This window comes from Zootoca vivipara, chromosome 15 (genome assembly GCF_963506605.1).
Source record: "Zootoca vivipara chromosome 15, rZooViv1.1, whole genome shotgun sequence".
NCBI lineage: Eukaryota > Metazoa > Chordata > Lepidosauria > Squamata > Lacertidae > Zootoca > Zootoca vivipara.
The window spans coordinates 2,213,984-2,241,587 of record NC_083290.1 but is presented as its reverse complement, the minus strand read 5'-3'; the positions used below and the strand labels follow the sequence as shown (position 1 = coordinate 2,241,587).

General features: G+C 43.9%; 3 protein-coding genes across 6 annotated transcripts in view; 1 reads left to right on the top strand and 2 right to left on the bottom strand.

Moving 5' to 3' along the window:
• SLC6A4 (solute carrier family 6 member 4) overlaps positions 1–2,374 on the top strand; it is a 37,267-nt gene extending 34,893 nt beyond the window's left edge. For all 4 annotated transcript variants that reach the window (XM_035138944.2, XM_035138946.2, XM_035138943.2 and 1 more), the window contains one exon: positions 225–2,374. In XM_035138944.2, the coding sequence (XP_034994835.1) occupies positions 225–299 (75 nt within the window). In that variant the 3' untranslated portion in view covers positions 300–2,374. The remainder of the gene's footprint in view (positions 1–224) is intronic.
• Positions 2,375–4,742: 2,368 nt separating this feature from the next.
• On the bottom strand, positions 4,743–12,645 carry NSRP1 (nuclear speckle splicing regulatory protein 1). The gene is made up of 5 exons (XM_035138949.2): positions 12,637–12,645; positions 10,079–10,210; positions 9,012–9,219; positions 7,915–8,023; positions 4,743–5,670 (listed from the first exon to the last, which is right to left on the bottom strand). The coding sequence occupies exons 1-5, from the start codon at positions 12,643–12,645 to the stop codon at positions 4,743–4,745; spliced, it is 1,386 nt and encodes a 461-aa protein (XP_034994840.2).
• EFCAB5 (EF-hand calcium binding domain 5) overlaps positions 10,079–27,604 on the bottom strand; it is a 73,245-nt gene continuing 55,719 nt past the window's right edge. The window contains exons 21-23 of the mRNA XM_060268320.1: positions 23,060–23,141; positions 12,637–12,693; positions 10,079–10,210 (exon numbers count right to left, since the gene is read on the bottom strand). Of these exons, the coding sequence (XP_060124303.1) occupies positions 12,657–12,693; positions 23,060–23,141 (119 nt within the window). The 3' untranslated portion in view covers positions 10,079–10,210; positions 12,637–12,656. The remainder of the gene's footprint in view (positions 10,211–12,636; positions 12,694–23,059; positions 23,142–27,604) is intronic.

Genomic DNA, 27,604 nt, shown 5'->3' with positions numbered 1-27,604 from the left:
GACTGAGGAGGATGAGGAAGCTATCAGGCAGCTGCATCCCCTGGACTGGTTTTAAGAAGGCAGGCTGAGAACAGACCGAGGTTGGTGGGGCAATGCCCTACTTGCCCAAGTGGACCAGCCTCCGCCGGTGGCACCCTTTGCTCCTTGGATATGCTCTTGTCCCACCTGAAGCCAGTTTCCTGCTATGTCCCTAACATTCTGTTTCTTTTCTCCTTCCTCCACAGCGTATTCTAAAAAGCATTACTCCAGAAACAGCCACAGAGATTCCCTTTGGTGACATCTGTATGAATGCTGCCTAAACAGCTGTTAGTGGGAGGTGTGTGTGGGGAGGGGGCATCACTAGCTCCTTGACTCTCTTGTTGCTTTGAAGCTCCTTCCCAAATAACTGAATTTCCACTGAAAATTGTTTTTTTGACAAGAGGCAGAAGTGTGGTGACAAAAGATTAGGACCGCCAATCGTCTGAAAACTAAAGACTGGCTGCACTCCTTAGCACCAGGCTCTCTTATGAGTTTCAATTCACTGCACTGGTTTTTTTTTGTTTTGGAAACATGAGGATGCGCTCAAGTGTGAATGAGTATCCGTTACTCCATCCATGGTGGGTGGGGCAAGGGGCCATCTGAATGCATGCATGGTTTAGTCAAGCCTCTTGTCAGGACAACTGTCGCGATTTAGGATTATATTTAGAACCCATCTGTCTGTGCCGACACAACTGTTATCACTCTCAATGTGATCCCCTGTAATAGAACCTGTTGTATATGCTTCTAGGGACCTCACCGTTTTCAACCTAGCTGAAGAAATATGGGAACTCACCCAGCCCAACCCAATGCATTTTGCCAAATTAATATGCAGACAAAGTTTCATGGTTTGAATGGGGCCTCTGCTCAACACCTGGGAGAGAGACGTTACTGACCCCCCCCCCCCTTGCAAGTGTTGAGCTTGTATAGAACTGCACGTCTTCTGGAGTTCTGCTAGACTTGCTGCAGAGGGAGGGAAGGAAAGTGTATCTACCTGTAAAGATTTGGGGGGGGGGGGCAATAGTTATCTCCAAAAAAATAGCATATCAGAAGACCCTTTTATCTGATAAGCTATCTATATGCAGGGATTATGTGCTTCACACGATGTGTGCTTATAAACGGAGGAGCCTTCAGACATGAAACCCACACCGAAGTGGTACAGACCTGCAACAGCTGCACCACATGACCCTGCTAATTCTGTACCTGGTCCTAAGAAGGGGCTCAATCTCAGCTGAGGTGGTGAAGCCACCCAGTGCTGACTGTGGGGTGGAGTGTTCTGCTCACTGCCACCTGCTGCAAGACATTTCAGAAGACTGTTAATTCGTCACCTTGCCACGCTACATTGGTGTTCAAATATATGCTGGGGTTCACCACCTGTGTTGCTCCCCCAGCTGTTCACCCACCCATCACTCCAGGTGCAAGTGTACAGGAATGCATTTTTGCCACCATACAGGTGTATCTTTTTACCTATCGCGCTAGATGCTTGTTATAGCAGGCTAATGCATTCAGGGAGCAAATATTCCCATAGCCTAGTGTAGCCACACATAGAGGACTACTTCTTAAGAAGTGTCTTAACTGGGTTTTATTTGTTTTTAATTGAGTGGGCACAGAGCTGTTCATTATATGCAACCACTCTATAGGAGCTGTGCTCCACTGCAGCTCTGCATCAGGAGACATGGATGGCAGTGACAAATGAGGCTCTCACTTTTGAAAGCCTCTTTTATGAGTGCTGAACTTCGATTTTAGAAAGCTGGCAGAGACACTAAACGTGTATGTTTACTGCTGTTGCAAAAACAACAGGTGTAACTAGCTGGAAGACTAAACATACACAGTGCTGAGATTACAATTTATTAGGCCTTTTGACAGATGCTGCTGTTCTGAACACACCTACCCACGGAGTCATTAATTGTTCCAAAGAAAACAGTATTAAATCAATTTCTGGTACATGGAAGTAACCCACCAAGTGTTTCTGCTGCACAGGCCACATTAAAACAAGTGGGACCTGCGCAAGAGGTTGGCTTGGGCACTTATTTAGGCAACTGTGTGAATTGGGACCATGTTTACCTTTTTGTATGGAGAAATTAAAACTGGAGTTTTATTTTACAAAACTAAAGCATTCCTCTCTTAACTTGTATATAAATGCACCTGTATTAATTTATGCTGCTGCTGCTTTGGTTATATTGAATGTCCCAAGCTGGATTGTATGTCATCAGTATGTGCCTTGCGATGTAAACTGTTACTGTAATAAATTTAATAGCATAATAAAATGACAGTTGTATCCCCCCTCTGTCTGGTGGGAAGCAATTTATTAAAATTAAAATATTTCTGGCAGGAAAACATCTTCATCAAAATGAGTGAGTTGATGTAGATCAGGAATAGGGAACTTGTGGCCCTTCATGTGTTTCTGGACTACAATTCCTATCATCTCTTTCCTTTGTCCTTGCTGGTATGGGCTGATGGGAATCAAGTCCAACAGTATCTATAGTGTCACATATTGCCCATCCCTGCATTACTAGGTTCTAGTATTATGAAAGGGGGAGGAAAACTTCTATCCACTTTCTCCACACCACACATAATTTTTTTATACACCTCTGTCATGTCCACCATCACCACTTACTCACCTTTTTTCTTAATTAAAAAGCCCCAAATGTTGTAACCTTTCCTCCTAGTGGAGTTACATAGTCTTTTCTGTGGCTCCTCCGTATTGTGGAATTCTCTCCCAAGAGAGGTTTGACTGGCTCCCTTAAGACCTTCCTGTTTAGACAGACCTTTGAAAGCTAGGTGCAGATGATGTTGATAACTGGTCTATCAGGAAAACTGATATTTTAAAGCTGGTTCTAAATGTGTGTTATTGTATTTCAACTATTGTTTTTAACCAGTTTGTTTTTATTACTTTGTATTTTAAAACAATGCTTTTTAAATGTTGTAAGCCGCCTTGAATCCCAACTTGGAAGAAATGCACAATATAAACACATTAAATCACCATCATCTACCCTTTCATAAGTTATAAAAAAAGTGGCTCACAACACATAAAATGCATAAAGATCAGTCTATAAATTACGCTGGAAGGCAGGAAAACACTACTGCATTGGACCTTATTTTAGCAAACTCACTACATTTGTAAGATGGTTTGCCTCTTTTAAAGTTTATTTAAAAAATGCACCAAGTAAGAACCCTAGAGGTAGAAAAAGCTCATTAGTGCATAAGACGTACCAAGCACAAATAAGAACTGGTGTTTGCCGAAATCTAAACAGAAAGACAATCCTGTGACGTTATCAGTGACACAGTCCTTGTTGTTTCCCTCCTTAAAAACTCAGAAGAGGGGAAGGGGGGGGGAGAGAAAACACACTCGCAAAACACATCTCTATTTCTGGAGTTGGCAAAGACCCATCACTATGGTCTCCATAACAACAGCAAGATACAAACTAACTTCCCGGTGGCTTCCCAGGACACAGGATAAAAAACACAAGATGCTTCAAAACAAAAGGTTTGCAAAAAATTAAGACTTATGGTAATTCAGCAAGGTAAACAACAGCACACAATACCCCAAAAGCCCTCAAACCTGCACTGTAGGGCCATAGCAACTGAGGGAGTTATTAATCCCAAAAACTGATTTCTCAGTCGTAAGCAGCATAGTAAAAGCAACAATAGTGATCTGAATTTTTCTTCTTCTTTTTTTAACTTCAAACTTCCAAAATAATTTGTTGCTGATGCATCACTGTTAGAAGAGGAGGTTACCGGGGGGTGAGGTAAGAAGTACGAGTGCTTCCAAGGGTTTTGTTGAAAATATATTATGAAAACATTCCCTCTGCCAAAGTTCTCACTTTGCCAAGCTAAAGGTAGGAGTGTCTTTTATGACAGCTTTATAAAACCTTGGCGTCTTGTCACACACAGGGCCTGATCCAGAGAGCCTTCACACAACAGCCTGTGTGAGAGGAACTTCCCCTGCCAAGCATATGACTGGCACTGCTGACTCTCTTTCACTTTATCATGCTTGAAGGGTGTGACTAAGAAGTAACACAAACACAAAACAGAGTCAAGGACAGCGTAAGATTCACATCTTTCATTTTATTTCAATGTTTCTGCACAGAAGAATTAAAAAAACTCCAAACAAAAACTCCCCACATTTAAGTTCACTGTGGAACTAAACGGTGGTGGTGGTGTTTTTTTAAAAAACAAAACAATACAAATAATAATTTTTGCTTCTGGGCTTCTTTGTATTCCTCATTAAGTTTGGTTTTCACACTTATCTTCCCCTAGTACCTGTGGCTGGTCAGCAGGCTCTAGAGCAGGGATGAGGACCCTGTGGCCCTCCAAATGTTGTTGGGCTCCCATCCCCAGCAGCCAACAGGACCAAGGGTGATGGGAGCTGTAGTCCATCAATATCTGGAGAGCCACAGGCTCCCCGCTCATGATCTAAAGGAAACCTCTGTGAGGCTATTAACCACAGGCTGGAGCTCACTGCATTGAAAAGACACAGAGCATAAGCGGGTACTGAGGTGCAGATCATCAGTGTGAACAGACCCATATCAAGCTATGCACTCTGCGTCCAAGTCATACCTCTCTATCCATTTCTCCTGCAGAAAAGGATACCCTTTTTTAAAATCCTCTTGAAATGAATGGCCTGAAGCTACTTCAGTCCCAGTGCACAATTCCCTCCTGCCTTGGTATTCCCACCAGCGGTAAGCACGTGTCACCTTCCTGATAGGCTCCTCCTGAAATGAAACCTAATCCTCTTCTTTTTCTATGTAAGACTTGGTGCCCACACGGGCCATCTGCCGAGCCAGGTAGCGGTCTCTTGCTGACACCACTGTCTCCTCGTTACTCCGCTTCGCAAATTTGCTCTGGCTCTCTGGAGGTTTCTCTGCTTCCTCTGCTCCCACCCCTGAAGTCCTGTGCTTCAATTCTAACGATCTCTCAGAGTTGAGTGGGTTTTCTCCCCTGCCATCACTTTCTGGAACCCAATGACAATCTTTTGCCAAGGGCCCAGGGCTACCACTTTTCCTTTCTTGCTGCTGCTGCTTCTCCTCTTTGTGTTCCCGTGGCCCTTTGTCCCTCTCCCTATCCCTGTGCCGGTCTTTGTGCCGGTCTTTCTCTTGCTGTTCCCACTCAGAATACATTTCCTCTCTGTCTCTCCATGCCTTCAGATCTCTATCATAATCATCCCTCTCTTTCCTGTCTTTTCTCCTCTGCCTCTCATCCTGTTCTTCCCGTATCCTATGATGGTTCTCGGGTCTAGAGTGTTCCTCTTTTTCATGGTGTTTGTGTCTTCTCTCACGTTCCTTTTCCCTGTGCTGCCCACTTCTTTCCTTCCTGCCCCCACCCTCCTCTTTCTCTGGATGACTTGAAGGCACCTTCTGATGGCAACTTCTCTCCTCGCTGGATGACCCTGAGTCCCTTCGGCTCCTGTGATGCCTGGAACTCTCCCCACTACGGTCAGAGTGGCCTTGCCTACTCTCCCTTTTATTGCCAGTTCCGCTGTTTGTGTGTGCTTTAGCACTGTTCTCCTCATCGCTAGTACCCATTTCCAAGTCACTGTCTGCATCTGGGTTATCTTCTGCCTTTAGAGGAATGGGGGAACTTGTCCTCTCATCCAGGTTTTTGCTTATTTGTTTGGAGTCACAGGAATTCCCACTGGGTTCTTCTTCCTTTATCCTACAATTTTTTTTAAGACACAAAATAAAATTCACTCCCTACCAACTCAGAACAACCTAGCATCATATCATCCTCCAAAGCATACACCCACGTTTCTAAGAAAAACATGTTTTTATGTTGTCAGGAATTTGTAGAAAACTGCAAGTTTACCACATTTATTTCACAACAATAAACAGAAACTCCATGATCCTAGAGAGTATACCACCTCTGAACACCAGGCTCTGGGGACAATAAATGGTACTGGTCATTAATGCCGTGTTTGGGTGGTTCCAAAAAAACTGGCTGGCTGCTATTTGAAACTAGCAATGCATAATTGAAACATGTGGCATGCATGGCTAAATATTCATCTCTCAACCAGAATGTGTGTATCAAATGTTCAACTCCTGATTTGTGTTAAACAAGGTACCAACAGCATTCCTAGTTGGAGGGATTCATATTAATATGGCTGTCCCTCACTACAGACTGCAGGTGGAATCAGACAAAACTCACTCTGGTGTGCACTCATTTTGCCTACTGGAAGTGATGGGCAGAACATGTAACAGTCATCACTGCTACCATCTGCAACGAATGGTTGGCAAAGCCATGAGGCATAACAGGCACACGCTTTCAGGCAGTATTTATCATCACCTATTTTTCCTATCATCTATATCTGAACTTGTTTTGTTCACATCACGTTGTCTCATCACATACTGGAGTAGGGTTCGGACCCAATGATTAATCAAACCATGTTGTATGCTCTGACTTGCAAGCACTTTAACGCCCATAAATATGACTTGAATTTTGGATTTTCTCCAAATTAGCACAAATACACTGTGAGCATTTACTAGCATTAATGAAACAAGAGCTGCAAGATTTTCCATTTACCAGAAAAGGAGAATACTACTTCCTTATAAAGGATGACTACACTATTGCAAAATAGTCCTTCGTAGAGGGAAAATGAGATGACATAGTCTTTAGTGACAGATATACTCCAAATGCCCCAGTGACAGCATCTGTAACACTGAGACATTCATATTTTGCTGATCAGTACAGCCTTATCATGTTTCCATATATGCATTCAAGAGATATTCTTCTTCTGCAAAGATTAGCACAAGACAAAACAAGGTGGTAACATCTGAAAGTATAATTATAGCTATCAAACTGATAGGGCCAGGGAAGTTACAATGTTTCAGTCTTGGGTAGTTAATAAGGAAGCTAACATTTAAGGATATAACCCACACTGTTTATTTCACTAAAATTACCGTACCTGTCCAAGCAATCCAAATTCTTCACCCAGAAAAGCCAAAGTCTGCCACATATACAGTACATCAACTGGGTAAAAGCTTATGTAATTCTAAGTCACTTTAAGACAATTTATGTAGCAAGTGTTGAATAAATGCAAATAATAATGGTGGTGATGATTTTGAACCTGCCTTTCAAATTAAGAGTGCACTTTGGCTAAGGGAAGGTAATGCCAGCCTGAGATCTGAAAGCAACTAGTGGCACTGCTGTTGGAAAAGGACACATGCACACACAGAGAGACTGTTGGCCAGGAGACATTAAGAAACATGCTAAGGTGCCAGCATTTTATAGCTGGTTTTCTTCTAGAATGTATTACGGACTCTGCCTATGTCTGAACAAACTTCTCCCTTTGTTTAAAAAACACGTTAATTTCTTTTTTCGTAAAAAAAGAAAGAAAAGGCAACCACAATGATGCACAGAGCAAATATGAAACATTTAAAAACTAAAAGAGAGCACCAAATGAACAATAAAAACAGATGCAAATGGGAATAAGTATAGCATCATGCAATTAAAAATGTGTAGAAAAACAGGTAGGAGACAGCCTTCCACGTCTCCCTGGTAACATCCCAAAGCCACATTGCCACCCTGGTTAAAGAGAACAGTAGTTTAATTCCCCTCCATATGTTTTTATTGAAGGATCACCTTGCAGGTCACAGATGTCTTGGCTTGATGCCAATAAGCCAGCCTACTCCCCACTATAGCCACATCGCATCATCTGTAAGGAAACCTTTCCTCATTCATCCAGAGAGAGAGGAGGCACCCACTTGACCTCCAACTGCCATCCCACCCAAGAGTGGAGCAAAAGTTCAGTCCCTTCACACTCTAGTTAGTATGAAACTCGCCATTCTTAGCTGAGGATTGCTAACTGGGACCAAATTCTGGCTCCATTAAGCTCAAAGGCATCAAGGAGATGCTAAAACTGCGACTGCCGGAGAAGCTGATTTTTCTGCATTTCAACCTTACCTGGCCTCCCGAAGGCTGCATTTGGGCATCTCCTCTTCCCCCACTGCCTGGTTTAGCAGGTGCCTGTAAAAGCCACTGAGATCCTTCTGCTTGGTCACATCCAGACATGCTAAAAAAAGGGGAGGAGGACATAAAATTAGGAATTATTATTATTTATCAATAGAGCAGCTGGGGGGAAAAGCTTCATTGCAATTGCCCACATTGCCTGGGATATCTGGAACAAAGCAGGGGTTGTACACAGTACTCAGATTATAGGGGCAGTGATGGTGGGGAACAGCCCCCTTAGCTACTGTTTTTAGAGAGTTATTGAGGAGAGAATGATGTGGCTAAAACTGGGGATGTGGCAGGGATGGAGTTTGAAGGTCTCATCAAGTGCCACCCATCTCCCATCTCTTGAGCACTAGGGAGTATAAGCAGCTGTGGTTCCCTCTTCAAAGTGACACGAAGGGGGCATTTCAGAATAATCCAACTGCTGATCACTGGTATGCATAAAAGGTAAAGGGACCCCTGACCAGTAGGTCCAGTCGTGACCGACTCTGGGGTTGCGGCGCTTATCTCGCGTTATTGACCAAGGGAGCCTGCGTACAGCTTCCAGGTCATGTGGCCAGCATGACAAAGCCGCTTTTGGTGAACCAGAGCAGCACACAGAAACGCCGTTTACCTTCCCACTGTAGTGATACCTATTTATATACTTGCACTTTGACGTGCTCTACATGCAATCCAAAAAAGAAACCCAATATGGCAATTCTTAAAAACCACACACACTTCTTGTGCTGTGAAAATGATATTGTGATAGTGCTGTACAGTGGCTAAGTGTTTGCTTTGAAGAGGGGAGATTGCCATACAAATGTCTCTCTCCCCCCCAGCTTACTTCACAAGTCACACATTATCCCAAGCCAAAGGAACAGGGCCGGGAACAAAAAAGAGTTCCCATCTTCACACCTCCTCAAGTAGACAATGTGTAAAGGAACACAACCAAATCTGCCAGATGATTCCTGCTTAAAGGTCATTTAGGCTACTGTGAGTTCAGAGACTTGACAATCTAGTTTCTGGCACCCATGAGAGCAATCTATCAGCACCCTGGTCATCTTCCTCACCCTCAATTGCTGCCTCCCTCTTCTCTCTTTCCTCCTCCTCAGCTCTTTCTTGCAGTTTCTTCTTGTAGGCCGATGTTACAAAGGCTTCTTTGTCATCAAACACGCCTCCTTCCAGTTCACGTTCTTTCTGAATCTTCTTCTCCATTCTCTTTTCCTGCTCCTTCTTCCTTAGCTCGGCTGCCTTGAGAATATTTTGGATGTACTTGGGCTGCAAAGACAAACAGCAATGAAGAAATGGAAGATGACTGAGATTACCTGTGACAAATAAATCGAAGATGCTGAGAATATTTTGGGATACATTTTACAGAAGCTATTGCTGCCCCTCTGAGCTGCCATCAATACCAAGGCATATTGAGCAGAGGCCCACAAAATCTGCCTGGTATCAGTAGCCAGGTGAAATCTGTGCTTGCCACCAATCCTACTTGTGATGCTACACTTAAACCCTAGTTTAAAGCTGGGGGACTTCTCCCAGTCAAACCGAGCCTCATCCATGAGGAAGATTCCCTGCCATTCTCCAGAACATGAAGAGGACATATGGAAATATAGTGTTTTTCCAAAGTCAGCACTGGCTCTGGGAGAGTTCCCCAGGCTCTGGAGAAGGGTGAGGGAGAGCCGGGAAGCACATCTGTGGACCTGTGATCCTGAGAGATGAAGGTGATGTCCAATAAAAATGTGCAGGAAAGGGACAGTGTGATCCAAGTCTAAATCTAGTGTATCTGTGAGACTTGGGCTGAAATCTGACTGCAGAGACTTGCAAAAGATAATTCTCCCTGAGCCCTCAGTTCTACATTTTTGAAGGTAAACTTGAAAGAGGTGATGCAGTTTGTAAGAATAAAAAAGTGTCACTTGAATGATAAATAGCAGCACCAGCAGATCCCCCTCCTGAATTTTCCATGTGCATGAAGTGCAAACCTTTGATTCACTCTGGACAAGGTCTTTCCCTTTCCCTCAGTGGCTCCACATCCCTCTTGGCTTCTTCCCACCCACAGATGGAGGTCTTCACTGCCCCAAACATCCCCAGTGTAGAGAGGCAAAGACAGACATCATTCTCATTTCCAGGTATGGACCTTTTTTTCCCCTTTCCCTGCAAGTGCGCTGGCATGACTTTCTGCCTTCTTTTGCTGTATGTCGTCGTAAATATTGTCATATTCATACACTGTGGAGTCTTCTGCCAGTGCCCTCTGGATCTCAAGCTTGGTCTTTAAAAGGAAGGAAAGAAAGGTTATGGTATTTTCATTAGAGTCTTCCAGGAAGCTAGTCCAGCAATGTGTTATCTATAATTATCTCAGTTAAGACAGACGCTACAAACAAGAGAATTTTATTTAAAACATTTAAGGCGCTAGTGTAGCCTTCCAGATGGTTATACAAGAGAAGTCTTCTCCTTGCTACCAAGCTTCTGCTTCCAAAGACCTGTGCTGCTTATTCACCGCTCACTGCTCCATTTTAGAAGTTTGTCCTAACCTTAAAGCTAAAATAACAGCCCCATTGTGTGGCCCTGTGTTTCTCTGACTGGAAATGCAGCACATCACCTGTGTTGAGGATGTGCTCTCTAACTTTGGGCCAGAAAAAAACAAAAGACAGAGAAAGACAGACAGACAGACAGACAGACAGCTCCTGAAATACTGTAGAAAGCTGCTTCAATGGTAGTGTTGGCCCATCATGGCAAACTATGGTTTACCAAAAAACACAGAAGTTCCCACTTTGTTCCTCTCCTCTAGATAGCAACAGTAACAAACACTCTTGCCTGGCTTAGTTACATCCAAGGATCACAGTTTGTTTCACTCTAAAAAAACCACAATGTTACACCATGGTTTGTTCTTTCCTATCAACAAACCACAATCTGCGGGTTGAACATAATGCTAACCCAGAGATCATGGTTTGTCGCTCCTGCTCACACTAGTGCATGACCAAAATGAGAACAATCTTCATGGTCATTGTAACCCACTTGGTCTCCCTGGCCAAAGAAACACTGTGATTGATTATATGGTTACAACACAGAAGTATGTGTTCATTTTTATGCACACACAGACAAGGTCTATAACATTCCCCTCTTCCCAGTAGCAAACTCAAGTGTGAGTCTAAGTTAACTCTACCACCTTGCCCTGAAGCCCCAGGGAGCAACTGAGTAAGCCATGGGTAGGCAACCTAAGGGCTGTGGGTCGGATGCGGCCCAATCGCCTTTTCAATCCGGCTTGTGGACAGTCCGGGAATCAGCATGTTTTTACATGAGTAGAATGTGTCCTTTTATTTAAAATGCATCTCTGGGTTATTTGTGGGGCCTGCCTGGTGTTTTTACATGAGTAGAATGTGTGCTTTTATTTAAAATCCATCTCTGGGTTATTTGTGGGGCATAGGAATTCATTCATTTCTTCCCCCCCCCTATAGTTCGGCCCACCACATGGTCTGAGGGACGCTGGACCAGCCCACAGCCCACGGCTGAAAAAGGTTGCTGACCCCTGGAGTAAGCCTTCCCTTCGCTACAGGAAACCAAGGGGTGATGCATGTTTTCACTAGGTGCAAACCACAGAGATGTTATCTCTCATACTCATCATAATCTGCAAAACCACCTTCTGTGTTTGTGTAACCCAAATGCCAGTATTTCTATTACAGAAAAAAAATATTGGCTCCATGTCTTTTCTTTCCATCACAATTTAGCCAAGTGTGGTAGAAATCTAAACAGTGGACAAGTTCCTTTTGTTTTCTCATAGTATTAAGACTTTCATTCTGAAACAAAAGTTATACAAGTAGTCAGTCAAGGAGTCCTATATTTGATGTCAGAGAAGGAATTTGCTTCTCCTGGTGGTTTTTACAGTGTGGATGCTAAATTAGTCTCCACGTTTAATGGTGCATTGTAAACTATGAGTAGATATACGGCAACCTGCTCCAAGGCTTGCAGCAGGGTTGTTTTTCTGTAACAACTTAGACGTAGCCAAAATAAACCCAAGAAAAACAGAGTTGTATAAAAGCGGAACTGTTTATTACGCTAACAAAGTCATGGAAACTAAAAACTCAAGCTTTGATATAAATTATGTCATTGTTAATAAGGAAAGTGTTGTAGTTCCAAAATCTAGCGCCAAGAGGACAGGGCTGGTGTGTACAATTATGAGGATGAATCACATAAAATAATCCAATAATTCATTTATACATTACACTAATATAATTCTTTAAAAAAACACTTAAGAAAAGAAGAACAGTTGCCACTCTATTTTTTTTAACACTTGCTGCCAAAACTTGGTGAAATATACTGGTTGACAGCCCTATAGGAAAACCATTTTTCCTATTTCTAAACATTTGCACTGGTGTAAGACAGCCAGGTAAATAAGCCTACCAAAGTTGCTGGTCTGGATTTCTTTTCTTTACTACTGTTGGCTAAGAAGTTAGACTGCAATTCAATACAGGCTGTAGAACACGCTCCTCTGCGGTCTGCCAGCCTATTGGGAGGCTGCAGGGGGGGGGGAGTGCTTTCTACCAAGCAGATTTGTGGAGGAGACAAGAGTGATCTGATTTACAGGGCAAATTGCCATATACATTGATATCAGTATAACCACCACCATATATATATTTGTGTAGGGAGACCAGAAACCAAGGAGTAAGATGTGTGTGTGTACACAAATTGCCAACTTACTTGTTTCATTGCTTGCTTTTTCAAGGCTTCTCGTTGAAGGCTCTCACCCACAGAAGACTGTGAAGAAAAAATATTTTTGTTTTGTATAGCCCACAATAGTTTAATAAATAAATAAGGTTGCAGTCCTAAACACACTTTTCTGGGAGAATGTCCCCAGAGAGACTGACTTCCAGTATTAATATGACCATGTTGAAGGCCAGTACAAGTTTGCTACACTTTCAAAACAGTTTAAAAGCAAATAAATATGGAAGGCCATCAGTAGAGAAACACTATCATCTGCATCCATAGAAAAGAAATTTCCAACAACTGAAATGCCAACTAATATCATTTTCTTTGTCCATAAAGTACTGTATTGAGAAGAGCTATGTGGTCAACATAGCAATCTGCACACTGATGACATATTAAGTCCCAATAAAGGCGGTGGGACTTAAGAATAAACATGGTTATAATAACAATTTTATCACAGTGGTACCTCGGTTTTCAAGCGTCTCGGAAGCCGAACATTTCGGTTTCTGAACGCCGAAAACCCCAAAGTAATTGTTTCCGTTTTGAATGTTTTTCAGACGTTGAAAAGCTTCTGCTGCGTTTTATTGTTTTCTCAATTGACTTCGCCAACTGCCCTTTGCGCTTCGGTTGTCGAACGGTCTTTGGGAACAGCTTACGTTCGACAACAGAGGTACCACTGTATTTATACCCCACCCATCTGGCTAGGTTGGTCCAGGCACTCTTAGGATTAGGAACACAGAAAGCTACCTTATACTGTTTTAGTAAAATATTTACTGTATGTTCAAACTTGTTTTTCCCTTTGTTAAGCATCGTACTATATTACAGCTTATGATGCAGGTACATTACTACATTAGAAATTGAGACGCTCAGCCTGTAAGCTTGGGATCGGGGCTGGCTGTGAGAGTTGGTGCCATAGACCTGGGCCAGATCTGAGCTGCAGCTGGAGAAGATGTTGCTCTTGCTGAGAGGCAACAGCAGAAAGGCAAGGCAATGTAAGGCAGGGCAAGACACAGGCTGGGCCCTTCAAGTGGATTGTGGCAAATGCTGTGGGCACCATGTTGTTGTTGTTGTTTAGTTGTTTAGTCGTGTCCGACTCTTCGTGACCCCATGGACCATAGCATGCCAGGCACTCCTGTCTTCCACTGCCTCCCGCAGTTTGGTCAAACTCATGTTCGTAGCTTCGAGAACACTGTCCAACCATATTGTCCTCTGTCGTCCCCTTCTCCTAGTGCCCTCAATCTTTCCCAACATCAGGGTCTTTTCCAAGGGTTCTTCTCTTCTCATGAGGTGGCCAAAGTATTGGAGCCTCAGCTTCACGATCTGTCCTTCCAGGGAGCACTCAGGGCTGATTTCCTTCAGAATGGATAGGTTTGATCTTCTTGCAGTCCATGGGACTCTCAAGAGTCTCCTCCAGCACCATAATTCAAAAGCATCAATTCTTCGGCGATCAGCCTTCTTTATGGTCCAGCTCTCACTTCCATACATCACTACTGGGAAAACCATAGCTTTAACTATATGGACCTTTGTCGGCAAGGTGATGTCTCTGCTTTTTAAGATGCTGTCTAGGTTTGTCATTGCTTTTCTCCCAAGAAGCAGGCGTATTTTAATTTTGTGACTGCTATCACCATCTGCAGTGATCAAGGAGCCCAAGAAAGTAAAATATTTCACTGCCTCCATTTCTTCCCCTTCTATTTGCCAGGTGATGGGACCAGTGGCCATGATCTTGGTTTCTTTGATGTTGAGCTTCAGACCATATTTTGCGCTCTCCTCTTTCACCCTCATTAAAAGATTCTTTAATTCCTCCTCACTTTCTGCCATCAAGATTGTGTCATCTGCATATCTGAGGTTGTTGGTATTTCTTCCAGCAATCTTAATTCCGGCTTGGGATTCATCTAGTCAAGCCTTTCGCATGATGAATTCTGCATATAAGTTAAATAAGCAGGGAGACAATATACAACCTTGTACTCCTTTCCCAATTTTGAACCAATCAGTTGTTCCATATCCAGTTCTAACTGTAGCTTCTTGTCCCACATAGAGATTTCTCAGGAGACAGATGAGGTGATCAGGCACTCCTATTTCTTTAAGAACTTGCCATAGTTTGCTGTGGTCGACACAGTCAAAGGCTTTTGCATAGTCAATGAAGCAGAAGTAGACTTTTTTCTGGAACTCTCTAGCTTTCTCCATAATCCAGCGCATGTTTGCTATTTGGTCTCTGGTTCCTCTGCCCCTTCAAAATCCAGCTTGCACTTCTGGGAGTTCTCGGTCCACATACTGCCTAAGCCTGCCTTGTAGAATTTTAAGCATAACCTTGCTAGCATGTGAAATGAGCGCAATTGTGCGGTAGGCACCAAATAGGGCTCCAACTCTATGGGGATGTGTTGGGCTGTTGTCAGAGCTCAGCTAGCACCCAACATCTCTAACTCAGTTATCTAAGCCTGCTCTGAAGATGTAAAGAGCAATTCAGTAATCACAAAGTGGTTATTTTGTAAGTAGGATACCACACACCCACCCCACCTCCAAAGCACGTTATGCGGGGGAAAGAACATCACACTAGAAAGCAGTGTATTAAGAACAGCAATGGAAACAGCCCTGCTAACTTAGTTCAAAATGCAGTTTCCTTATTCCCAATAAAATGAAGCACACCAGATCTCTTCTTCACATTTCCTAATTCTACATAGATCTGCAACTCCCTGTGTTTGCTGAACAGATGTAACTACAAAGACCACTTGTTTATACAGTAGAGCGTTAGCAATCAAATATTCCTTTCCCTCCACCAGGTGACAGGGAACATGAAAAATATCTTTTTTAACATTTTGGCAGCTATCGTAGTTTTCCAATCCTGCCATGACTCATACTGAACATCAGCTTTTCTTACAAGTGGAAGAACTTTTGTCACCAGCACTTCATAATACTAAAAAAAAGCAAATGGAAAACAAGCAGCAGGTAATTTTTTATTTTATTCTTATACATTGATGTCCAAGTGGGATGAAGAAAGCTGACTCACCATGACACACAGCAAATTCAAACTGACTTGAATATTAATTTGCTCTTGCAGAAGTGCCATATGCCATTTTTCTTGTTTCTGACACAGAACTGAACTATCAACAATAAAGGTTCTCTAGGTTTCAAACTGCACTCATGTATGCTGCTTTCCTACCTCCTTGAAGTACCAAGCAAATGTCTGAACAACTCCTTTATGCCAATGTACTGTGGTGCTGAATCCAGGACTGCTCACCTGAAGCTTCACATTACAGGGGGTTGCACTAACTAAATGATCCTTGGAGTCCTTTCCAGCTTTACGATTCTATGATAGGAGTAGCTACAAGGAAGAACCCATTGTATGCCCCTGTAAGAAGGCACCTAGAACCAAATACCAAGTGTTGTAAAAGAAGAGGAGAGCTTTCACTTCTGAACCCCGCAATGGCACCTGGCAGGCTGCTGCTGGAGGGAGAATACTAGACTAGATAGACCTTTGGTGTTTGTCCACACTTCTGCTTGTCCCACCACTTTTCCCCAGAAAAAACACACCCTTTACAACTGAATTGGAGCAAACATTTATTGGGGTTTCCACACATGAACATTTGTTCCAATTCAGTGGTAAAGAATGAGTTTTCATGAGGAAAAGGGGGCGGGGCAAGGAGAAAACCTATTGAGGGAAGGGCCCCACTCATTTGCCATCTCACACCAAGCCACTTAATGTTTTGTTCTCTTAATGGCCCCTCACACAGGCAATCACCTCATCAGGAAGCTAGCCTGACTTGTAACACTTGCTGGATGCAGTGATTAGAAGGGTCTGGCACTCTGAAAAGTTTTGCTACGTAATTTGTTTTGGGGAAAGAAAAGCAGGGTGAAGCAGAAAGGAAGAACACTGAAAAGTTGGAGACAACACTGTCACATGCTCAAAGTTCTAATATTCCTATACTTAACCGCACAAACAGACATGGTTCCTAGTTGTAAAAAAGACAGTATTAACAGAATATTTTATTCCCTCTATTGGTGTTTGTAGGGGGGAACCCTGTAAAATACACACAATTTGACAGGTATGAGACAGAAAATCTGGTTGTGGAAATGAAACTACTCTACGGAATTTTATTTATATAGTGTTTTCATTTCTACAACCAGGTTTTGCGTCTCATACCTGTCATACTGTATGCATTTTACAGGTGCAGCCTGAAGTGATATGGTCCACTCTGCCGCCTTCCATCACCTCCTTCATTGGCAAGTATAAATCAGACCCAAACGAGCTGGTAAAAGAGTTATTATCACAGGCCTAGACTGCAGGTGGAGACTACATTTTTTTAATGTTTCTTGTGGAAAACTCCATACAAGTCTGGACCAATTGTCTACTCTGATGGGCAGAGGCGGAGACCTTTCCTATCACCTGCTACCTGGTTCTTTTCTAACTGGAGATGTCAGGGATTGAACCCGAGACCTTCTGCATACCAAGTACATGCTCTACCACTTGGCTCGCCCTTACCCTCAGGACAGGCCATAGCTGCATTAATAAACCCAGCCACGGTCAGTCTATATGTCATCCTTTTATCATGAAGAAACAGGTTTGGGACTAGCTCAGCTGGAGAATGTATCAAGAGCGCTACACAGGAAGCCTAGATCAACCGACCTTTGGAAGACGCTGATTGCCCTATCCATGACTGATTAAGAAACATTGCTTACTGGCTCCGAAGGAAGGTTGGCAATGTATCCGGAGGATAATCTATGTGGCAAAGCTGATCATGAGGAAAGGTCTCCAAAGGACCCTACCAGCATTTTGGAAAGAAGAGGGATACGAAAATAAAAAACACTCTATTCATGCATTAAGTAGCTCAGGAAATTTATCATCAACCTGAGTGACTTAGCTAATTATATTTCAACTAAACATGACTGACATATTTTGTCCAACATTTTCATGAAATTGGTCTATTCTTCATGCATTAAGTCATTTCTCTCCATCAAAATATTTAAAATTCACAATAGTTTTCCCCTGTAGGCAGTTAAGTGTACTAGTGTCTGGAGATTATGCAAACAATAAAAGTAATATAGAGGCCTCAATTTCAGTACATAAAATTCTAAAGCGGTCCACCTGTCATTTGTTTGGACAGTGCGCCAAGAAGTTTAAGGAAAACAGCGCCAGCACAAACACCTCTTCCAGAGCTTTATGGGTGACAATTTCCTGTTGTGCTGAGAGGATTGATAGATGGGAACTTCCTGTTCTTTTGTATTATTTCTACTTATCAACAGGTCGTTTATTAAAGAACCTTACGAAGTCAGCAATCTGGCATGGGATTTCTGTTTGCCCCCAATCATGGTATTCTTTGGAGACACAAAGCTTGAACTTATAATATCGTATTTTCTGAAAGGGAAAACTCTCTTAACCCTGCACTAAAAACACCAGGAAATGTGTTGCTCCCTAAAGGGAAAAGAACAGAAACACAACAAGAACTGCAGACTTCGTTCCCCATACTGTATTGCAAATCTTTTAAATTTTTACTTTATTCTATCCATGTTCATTATTCCTCTTCTATTTCAATCCTTCTTTCATGCTTTTGCTACATCTGGTACAGCCTTCTCTTAGGCTGCCAAACTGCTTTTTTCTTCTTGACACAGAGTACCCTTTTAAAATAAGATTTATAAAGTGCTCCAACAGCTTCACAAGCTCTCTTACCCCTGCCTATAAAACAGCTAGAATGGATGAAGAGCATCACTCCCTCATTATCTTGTGGATCAGATAAAGAAGATATTATAGGGTTGTTCTGCTCCTGAGGTAAGGAAGACTGCACATTTTTAAAAAGTATTTCAACTATTTATATACTGTATCACTTATCATTGTAGTCTCAGTCAGAGTGGCTGGACCAAACAGACCATTTTGGATTCAACTGTCACATGAAACAGATTGGCAACACATCAAGGTGTGTGTTGGCTTCTGGATTAGAGTGAAGGAAATGAAGGTTCACAGAAATACTGGATATGCTGACCTCTCTTCCATTAAAGCTACACAGAGCAGCAGGCTTTAATAACTCTTGATCTCTTTTCTTTTCTTTTCTAAGAGTTAAACTCTGTCTTAAGTGGGTGGGTGAAACTCCACATATTGCTTTTATACTAGTTAACAATATATTTAGCATCCGAAGTACAAGGTTTGTCACAAAATGTTCACAGCATTCTTTGTGAATGATAGCATCCAATTAGCTCCTTTTAACTTGTAGAACTATAAAACTGCAAACGGGACACTGTACTGCCTTTTCTTGTTTGACTAAACAGGGTTTGAAGCAACAGACTCCTGACACCCATTGCCTTGTGCCACTGAGGCTGCAGAGAGGAGGGGTGCCCTGCTCCAGAGTTCTACAAAACCCCACTTTTCACCAACTTCAGCTGGCTAAAGGCCTTCTGCTTCTTCAACATTTACCTCTTGCTGCACATTAAGATTGGAACTGCCTCTGTGACCACCTGAGTGATGTCCTGTCTCTAACTTCCATTGAAACTTTCCTCAGCGCTCACTTTTTCCATCTCTCTAAGTACCCCCTGCCTACATTTCCTTCCCATTACTCTTTTGTTTCCTCTGTGTCAAATTTTAGTCTGGAAGCTCCTTGCGACAGGTATCTGCCCTCTTGTACTATGTAAATATATCTTTCTAATAATTCATACACTCCTGGATTGTAAAAGAAAACTCCATGGAGTTTACAGAAAGCAACAGACATGTTGATGGCACCAAATAAATAATTTTTCAAACCCAGAATATTATTTTACCTCCTTTAAGCCTAATACAGCATTGGTCCTAAAACCAGTCCTGTTCTCCATGCATGCTCATACACATTCACTTTGCTGTGTAACTTGGAAATTATAGGAGAAAGATTAAACCACCTTTTAATACAGCAAAGAAAATCTTAATGAAATATGCATAGTAACATTTTTTTTAACACAACAGAAGTTTTCTATCTAATATATGATCACCATGGCCAAGTCAGGTGTGCAGGTTTGCTGGAATGGACTTTATTAGAGTTCAGTTATAAATACACCATCTTCAGACACGCAAGGCATAGTTTTTGCTGATATGGAAGCAGCCAGGAAATGAAACCCCTCCCAAACGCAGCTCCTTATCTCGGAAAGGCCTAAAATTATTACTAAACTAATAAAGTAATTTTGTTTTTTAAAAATGATCTTATTTTTTGGTTGGTGATAAAGGCAGTCGCTGGATTTATTACCTACTTTGTGGGCTGTGAAATAACATGGGGAGTTCTGTAAGATGCTTCCCTCCCCCAATCACCCGCCATGCCAGATCAAAGGGACAATATAAAGAGGCTATCATCCTCCTCTGTACACTCTATTTGAAGATGAGAGAATCTGTTTGGAAAAAAATCATAATCGAGGGGGGGGGGAGGTTGTGTGTGAAAAGCCAATTGTCAACCACCCATTAAAACCAGTGATGATGCATATTTGTCTTCTCTTTAAATAGTACATTAGACTAGAAGTTAGTAAATCATTGCCTATTTCTCATTAGTTAAGAGAAAATCAGGCGTGGGCAAGAGCAGAAATAGAGTGTACAGGGCGAAAGTCGGGGACCTAAGGATACTCTGGGAGGGCACTGAATGTCAACAAGAAAACTTGTCTAAACAATTCGTCTACTGGGCTTAATGTTATAAAGTTTTGCAACTAAGAATATTGCTTGATGATTTTTCTTCAGATCGGCATCATTAAAAGGGTTAGTGACTTCATTTATTTTTAAATGAAAATGAAAATGCAGAGGAAATGTCTGGGGTACCCCTGAGGGTCCCAAAGAAACAGCTTGTTTCCTTTTACCCATTGTGTTGAACCAAAGGTGAACTGTTCCAGAAGCTTTGCTAAAAACACCATCTTGGTAGTCAATATAACCCCACAATTGATAGTTGTTTTAGCAATGAGCTCACTTGCTTTGATATAAGCAAATTTGCTTGCTTTGATGCTATCCTTATCTGTGGGCTTGGGATGCTGGGCTAAGCCCAGAAAGGGGAACTATCTGTAAGATTTGGGAATTTGCCACCTATGCCTTCACCCAGGTGGCGCTGTGGGTTAAACCACAGAGTCTAGGGCTTGCTGATCAGAAGGTCGGCAGTTCGAATCCCTGCAACGGGGTGAGCTCCCGTTGTTCGGTCCCAGCTCCTGCCCACCTAGCAGTTCGAAAGCACATCAAAGTGCAAGTAGATAAATAGGGACCGCTTCGGCGGGAAGGTAAACGGTGTTTCCGTGCGCTGCTCTGGTTCGCCGGAAGCAGCTTTGTCATGCTGGCCACATGACCCGGAAGCTGAGCGCCGCAACCCCAGAGTCGGACACGACTGGACCTGATGGTCAGGGGCCCCTTTACCCTTTACCTTCATCTAGTTAGGTGAAATGAAGTATGCTGCTCTGTGTATATTTTATTTTATGTATTTATTATATTTATTAGTATAAAGAAGATATGCATGTTTGCTTGGGTGCAAACAAGCCATCTCCTTTTCAATTTTGCTGTTCTGTATGGGACAATGACAATAAATATTATCTATCTATCCTTGTTGCGGGGTCTGTCCTGCGTCCGCTAAGCCTAGATGAACTGGCAGGCTACTTTGCTGTAAGTCTATGCCTTCTTTAATAAAGCACTAGAATTGGCCATTCTGCTGCTTTTGACATCTTTCTTTGGTATTCCTGCATCCACCTACTCTCATGAGCCCTCCCTTGGGCCAACAATTCAGAACAGCCATAGAGATCAGAGAACATCCCATCCTTATAGCTATGCCCTGGGTTTTGTTTCTATAGGGAGTTGCTTCAACCTGGATTAGATCATTGGTCCATCTAGCTCAATACTGCTGACACTGACGAGCAGCAACTCTCCAGAGTTTTAGACACAGGTCTTTCCCAGATCCTATTCAAAATCCTGGAGATTGAACCCGAGACCTTCTGCAAGCAACACATGTGCTCCATTGTTGAGTTACAGTCCTGCTCTAAGGTTCTTTTATGTCACACCTAAATGTGACAAAACAAAACAAATCCAGTAACAGGTTTTTTATATATACAGCACTAATTGACTTCTTATGTACAGTATTATAATGTTAATTGCTATAAACCAATCAAAAGTTTAAATTATGGCACCTGTATCTTTAACATCTTTTTGTAAAGTTTTTTATTGTATAATGTATTTAATACAGTCTAACAGATAAAACTTAAAAGATGAAAAACTAAACTATAAAATTAATAAAATTGGCACACAGAATGAGCACAGTTGCACAAGGGTTAAATAACAACGCCTAAGTAAAAACTATCATTGTTATCTGATTATCAAGTATCATTCCAGATTTGCCAGGCTTGTGGCAAAGTTTGTTTTGAAAATGATGGCTCTGCTGTATATGCCATAAAGACTGCCAAATCATATAAAAAGTGCCTGGATGTTCTAGTCCCTGTTGAAACCTCCAATTATACAAAGGGTGGCATAATGGGACAGTGCATCTGGCTGTTAGCCAGAAGGTTGGTGGTTCAAACCCACTCAGGGATGCCTGTATGCAGGATTCCTGTATCGCAGGGGGTTGGACTAGATGACCCTCGGGGGTCCATTCCAACTTACAATTCTATGATTCTATGTGTAATGTTCTCAATTATAGATGTATTCCAGAGTGAGTGATACCAAGTGTACAGTGGGGCTGCTGTTTTCCATTGAATTTAAATTACTATTCCTGCTGCTAAGATCAAAGTATATTTAACATATTGATAAGAACCCGGTTTGTGAAGCATCCTGAAAGCAGCAATACCGATCCTTCATCTATGAGTATTAAGCCTCTTTATAGACTACATAGTCCTTCCACACTGCTTGCAAATAATTCTCTCACAAAGAATAATAGAAACAAATACTTAAATGATGGTTCTATGGCATGCAGCACCCTCTAGTGGAAAAAACAATTTATACTACAGGGGGGTTATTTAAGGTAGGCCCATATCCCATGTATACTTGGATGACACTGTCAGATGAGACTTCTTGCCAAATGCTTTCTCAGATTCCTCTGACAGAAGCAAGGAGTGGCACCTTCTCTCTACTTGTAATTTGTCTTTATGGAACTCCATCCCAAGAGACACCTGAATAGCCAACTTTTTAAAAGGCCTTTAAGGAGGTAGATAAATCCTTCTTGATTCAGAAAGAATTCAGTGGGCTGGCTAGGCTGTTCAACAGCATATAGCTATGCAGGTCTACCCAAAAGTAGGTCACAACTGAGTTCAAATGGCATTACTCCCAAGATGCTTGGTAGAATACTAGGCTGATTTATGGATCTACTGCTACAGTGGTTTTGAACCTGTATTTTATCGGGTTTAAATAAATTAAAATTTAGTTTTAACTGGAATTTTTGAAAACAGCATTGGAAGCCTCCGTGTATATCTTGGACTTAATAAATAATAAAGGAAACAAAGCACACACAAAAAAACTAACCTCGTCATCTGAGTCATCCATAAACACTGCATGTTTGACAAAGGTTTTCTGCTGTGCTTTCTTGGGAAATATAAGTCCATATCTGTGGAAAGAAAAATGAATATTGAATATATGTAAAGTAGTCTTAGTAATGTATTTTTCAGCTGTAGCAAAGTCTGTAGCAAAGAGGCATCATCTCCTCCGTGTTAGAGAAAGAAAGCTGCTTCTTTTAAAACAGTGCCTGCCAACTGCAGTTTAAGTGCTTGCATAAAAAATAATAAAGTTGTGTCAATACTTTTAAGAATTGCCATTAATGGAGAAGGCAGCTTCTTTTTCCCAACTAGTAACAGTGTGACATAGTGGTTAAAGCAGGGGTAGGCAACCTAAGGCCCGGGGGCCGGATGCAGCCCATTCGCCTTCTCAATCCGGCCCTCGGAATCAGCGTATTTTTACATGAGTAGAATGTGTGCTTTTATTTAAAATGCAACTCTGGGTTATTTCTGGGGCATAGAAGTTTGTTCATTTATTTATTTTTTCAAAATATAGTCCAGACCCCCACAAGGTCTGAGGGACGGTGGACCGGCCCACGGCTGAAAAAGGTTGCTGGCCCCCCTGGGTTAAAGTCACATTCCCGAACTTGACACACGGCAGAGTGTAGATTTTTTCGGACTCTAACTCCCATCAGCCCAACCCATCACCCCAGTACAATGCTGGGGCTGGAGGGCACCAGGTGGGGGAAAGCCTAAGTTAAAAGTGTCAAGACTAGGCCTAGGGGAAGACACAGTCAAATCTCCACCACCAAAGCAGCTCGCTGGGTGACCTTTGGCCAGTCACTGTCCTTCAGCCTAACCTGCCTCACAGGGTTGTTGTTGGGATTTAAATGGGGAGGCAGGTAGAATCACGTACACCACCTTGAGGTGGGAGAGAAAGGTGGGATATAAATGCAATATATAAATAACACAGTGCAACCCATGCTCCTGTAGGGTTGAGTCTTGGAGGCAGGGAGGAAATCACACACAGTGCGGCGTAGTGGTCAGAGCAGCCTTTCTCCACCTTGGGTCCCTCCATGTTGTTGGACTACAACTCCCAGCATGACTAGCGGCCGGGGATGATGGGAGCTGTAGTGCAAGGTCATCTGGGGCCGAGAAAGGCTGGGTTACAGGATCAGGCCAACACTTGGGAGCGACGAGTTTGAATCCCCCCCCCCCAGGCCATTGCTGCTCAGCCTAACCTACCTCACAGGGGGATTAATTAATGTTCACCACCTTGGGAGGGAAAAGTGCAACGGAAATGCAATAAATAATGAGAAATAATTGGGAGGGGAGCCGTGTTCCTCTTCGTTCCCCCCAAATCCCCACTTCACCTCCAAGTCTCTGGATCAGACCCGCCTCGCCCTCCCCGAAAAATCGCCTCAGGCCCCCTCCTCTCTCGCGGCCTCCCCGAAATGACCTCAGCCCCATCTTCCGGCCCTACTTTCCTCCTCCTCCTCCTCCTCATGCCTCCCCTCAGCCCCGACCTCACTGCCGCCTTGGCCTCCTTCCCGGCAGGTGGTGCCCCCTCCTCGGGAAATAAAACGGCCCCCTCTTTCGCCTTGTCAGCACACGGACCCAGGCCGGCCGGGGGTTTCCCCTCTTCCGGCTCCGTTTCTCCTCAACGCGGCCCCAATTCCCACCCCGACCTCGCGGCTCCTTCCTTTCGGCTCCCTCTCCTCCACCACCCCACAACCCCCGTCGTCCGGGTTCCCCCTCAGCTCCGCGGCGCTCTCGCCTCCCCTCCCCCCCCAACAACTCACTGCTTGCTCGGAGCCGCCATCTTGGCGACGCGGCGCGAGGGCGGGGCGAGGGAGGGGCGGAGGGCCGCCGTTGCCGTTGCCGTTTCCCGCCTCTTTTTCTCGCCTCAGCTTCTCGCCTGGCAACTGCGGATTCGACGCCGCCTCAGATTCTCTTCGCCAATGTTTATTCCCACACGCTCACTCAATTCCCGCAATTATTGTTATTATTACCGCTTCGGGGTCTCTTTAGCAGTATAATCCCCCCTGGCTTATTCATTCTTAATATTACCACCTCAGAGCAGTGCTGGATTTACTGTACTGTATAAGCTAAAGGAGCTATAGTTAAGGGCCCCGCTTTCTTGGGGGGCCCCCAAAAAAATGTAAAGGGGAAAACAAAATATAAGATAATAAAATAAAATAAAACCTACATACAGCAAGTGTTGTGTAAGCTCCTATTTCAGGTATCCCCAAACTGCGGCCCTCCAGATGTTTTGGCCTACAACTCCCATGATCCCTAGCTAACAGGACCAGTAGTCGGGGAAGATGGGAATTGTAGTCCAAAAATCTGAAGTGCCGGAGTTTGGGGGTGCCTGCCCTATTTGTTATGTGCAAATGGCTTTAGATACCTATTAGGTCCATAAACAGCGCTGTCTTAAGCGCCCCTGTCGCCATGGTGCGCCAGATCTCTCCGGCGCCCTTCCGCCCCGTTTCCCAATGCAGTGGGCGGGTGGGCGCTGCTGCGCGGCGGGTGGGCAGACACAGCGCGATCTCTCTGGCGCGCTCCCGCCCCGTTTCCCAGCGCGGTGGACCGGCCGGCCAGCGGGCGGGCGCAGCTCGCGGCGCCCTCCTGGCGGGCCGGCGCCATGGTGCCCTGCACCACCGGGGGTCTATGATGAGCCGGCCCTGTCCATAAATTACCATATATATATATATATATATATATATATATATATATATATATATATATATATATATATATAGCATCTATTCAACACAAAAAAACAGTGACAATTTGTTGTTGACCAAGGACAGCTGGACATATTAAGGGCCCCCATTCCCTTCAGTGGTTTAGTGCCTCATCAAACCTGAATCTGGCCCTGCTTCAGAGTCTCTTGGTCATGGGCAATGTCACAGAGCTGGGATTTTTGTTGTGGGGGGCAGGACTTTTATTGGGGGGGGTAGAACTGACGGAATTGGTCCGTTAGTTAAGTATTTCCTGTTTTACTTGATCTAGTGGGGGCATCTGCCCCCCCTCTGCCCCTCTTGGCTATGCCCATGCTCTTGATCAATATTTCCCCCAGCTTTCTAAAAAATGGTTATTACTACTGCTTCTGGTTCTCTTCATTAATACTGTATTTTTTTTCTGGTAAAGGCTACTTTTTTTTCTTTTACCTTTTCTGGTAAAAGGTAAAGGACCCCTGGACAGTTAAGTCCAGTCAAAGGCGACTATGGCGTTGTGGCGTTCATCTCATTTTCAGGCTGAGGGAGCCGGCGTTTCTCCACAGACAGCTTTCTGGGCCATGTGGCCAGCAGGACTAAACCGCTTCTGGTGCAAAGGGACACCGTGACAGAAGCCCAGGGCCGGATTTAGGTTTGATGAGGCCCTAAGCTACTGAAGGTAATAGGGCCCTTTATAGGTCCAGCTGTCCTTTGTCAACAACCAATTGTCATTGGGTTTTTTTTTGTGTTGAATAGATGCTACATGGTAATGCCTCTGCTTCCGAAGGTTTCAACTTACGAAGTCGACAACCGCGGAAGTCTTTTCGCCGCGTGTGCTGTCCGCGCCTGCGCAGAAGCACAAAATCACGCTTCGCGCATGCGCAGAACGGGTGCTTAGACCAGAGTTTCTCAACCGGTGTTCCGCGGCACACTACTGTGGCGCGGGACGCTGGCTGGTGTTCCGCGACGAGAAGGGCGATTTGCATTCTCACGTCGCTGACCGGATTCCTTTCCGGCGGGTCAGCGCTGCCTATTGGCGGAGGAAGCCGGATGGGTCACGACGCGGGCGCCAAACACTGGAATGGGGGAGCTTCTTCTGCACAGTCTCAGCCCGGGGGACAGGCAGAAGCGTGCAGGCGGTCCATCCCCGCGTTCCCGGGGCGGCGAGAAAGATTCGCTTGCCTGCTGCTGGTGCCAAACTCCAGAGCGCTGCTCTCCCCTTGCACGCAGGCATTCAGCGCTCCACTCGCTAACGAGGAAACATGGCCGGGAAAGGAGGGAGGGAGGGAGCAGTGGGAGCGGAGAGCCTCCGCCAAACAGGTAACTCAGAATTTTTAAAATCTGTGACATACTCTTTGCAAATATGTAAATTAAATGTGCTAAGTACATTTTCTTTTCCTAAATTATCTTGCTGGGGAGGAGGAGGCAGGCGGGGAAGGCTGCGCAGGGCTTCCCTTCGCCAGGCCAGAGCGGCGGCGGCTACCTGGGGCGGCTGGGAGGGAGGCGGTGGCAGCTGCGTGCCCGTGTCTGCCCGCCTGGGGTCTGTGCATGCCGTCTAACGTGTCCCCACTCGCTCCGCAGGCTCTGCGCCTGGTGGGTCCGCCTCCAAACTAAACTAAATATAGGGCGGCACAGAGTTGGTGTGCTGCGGGATTTTTTTCCATAGAACAAGTGTGCCGTGGCCCAAAAAAGGTTGAGAAACACTGGCTTAGACAACCGAAGACCTCGACTTACGGAAAGCGCCGCGGAACGGATCGCCTTTGTAAGTCAAGGCACCACTGTATATAGAAATGAGCAAACCTGTGTTATTTTAGGAAGCAGGCTAGCAGGAGGGGCCCATGACTTACATCATAGGA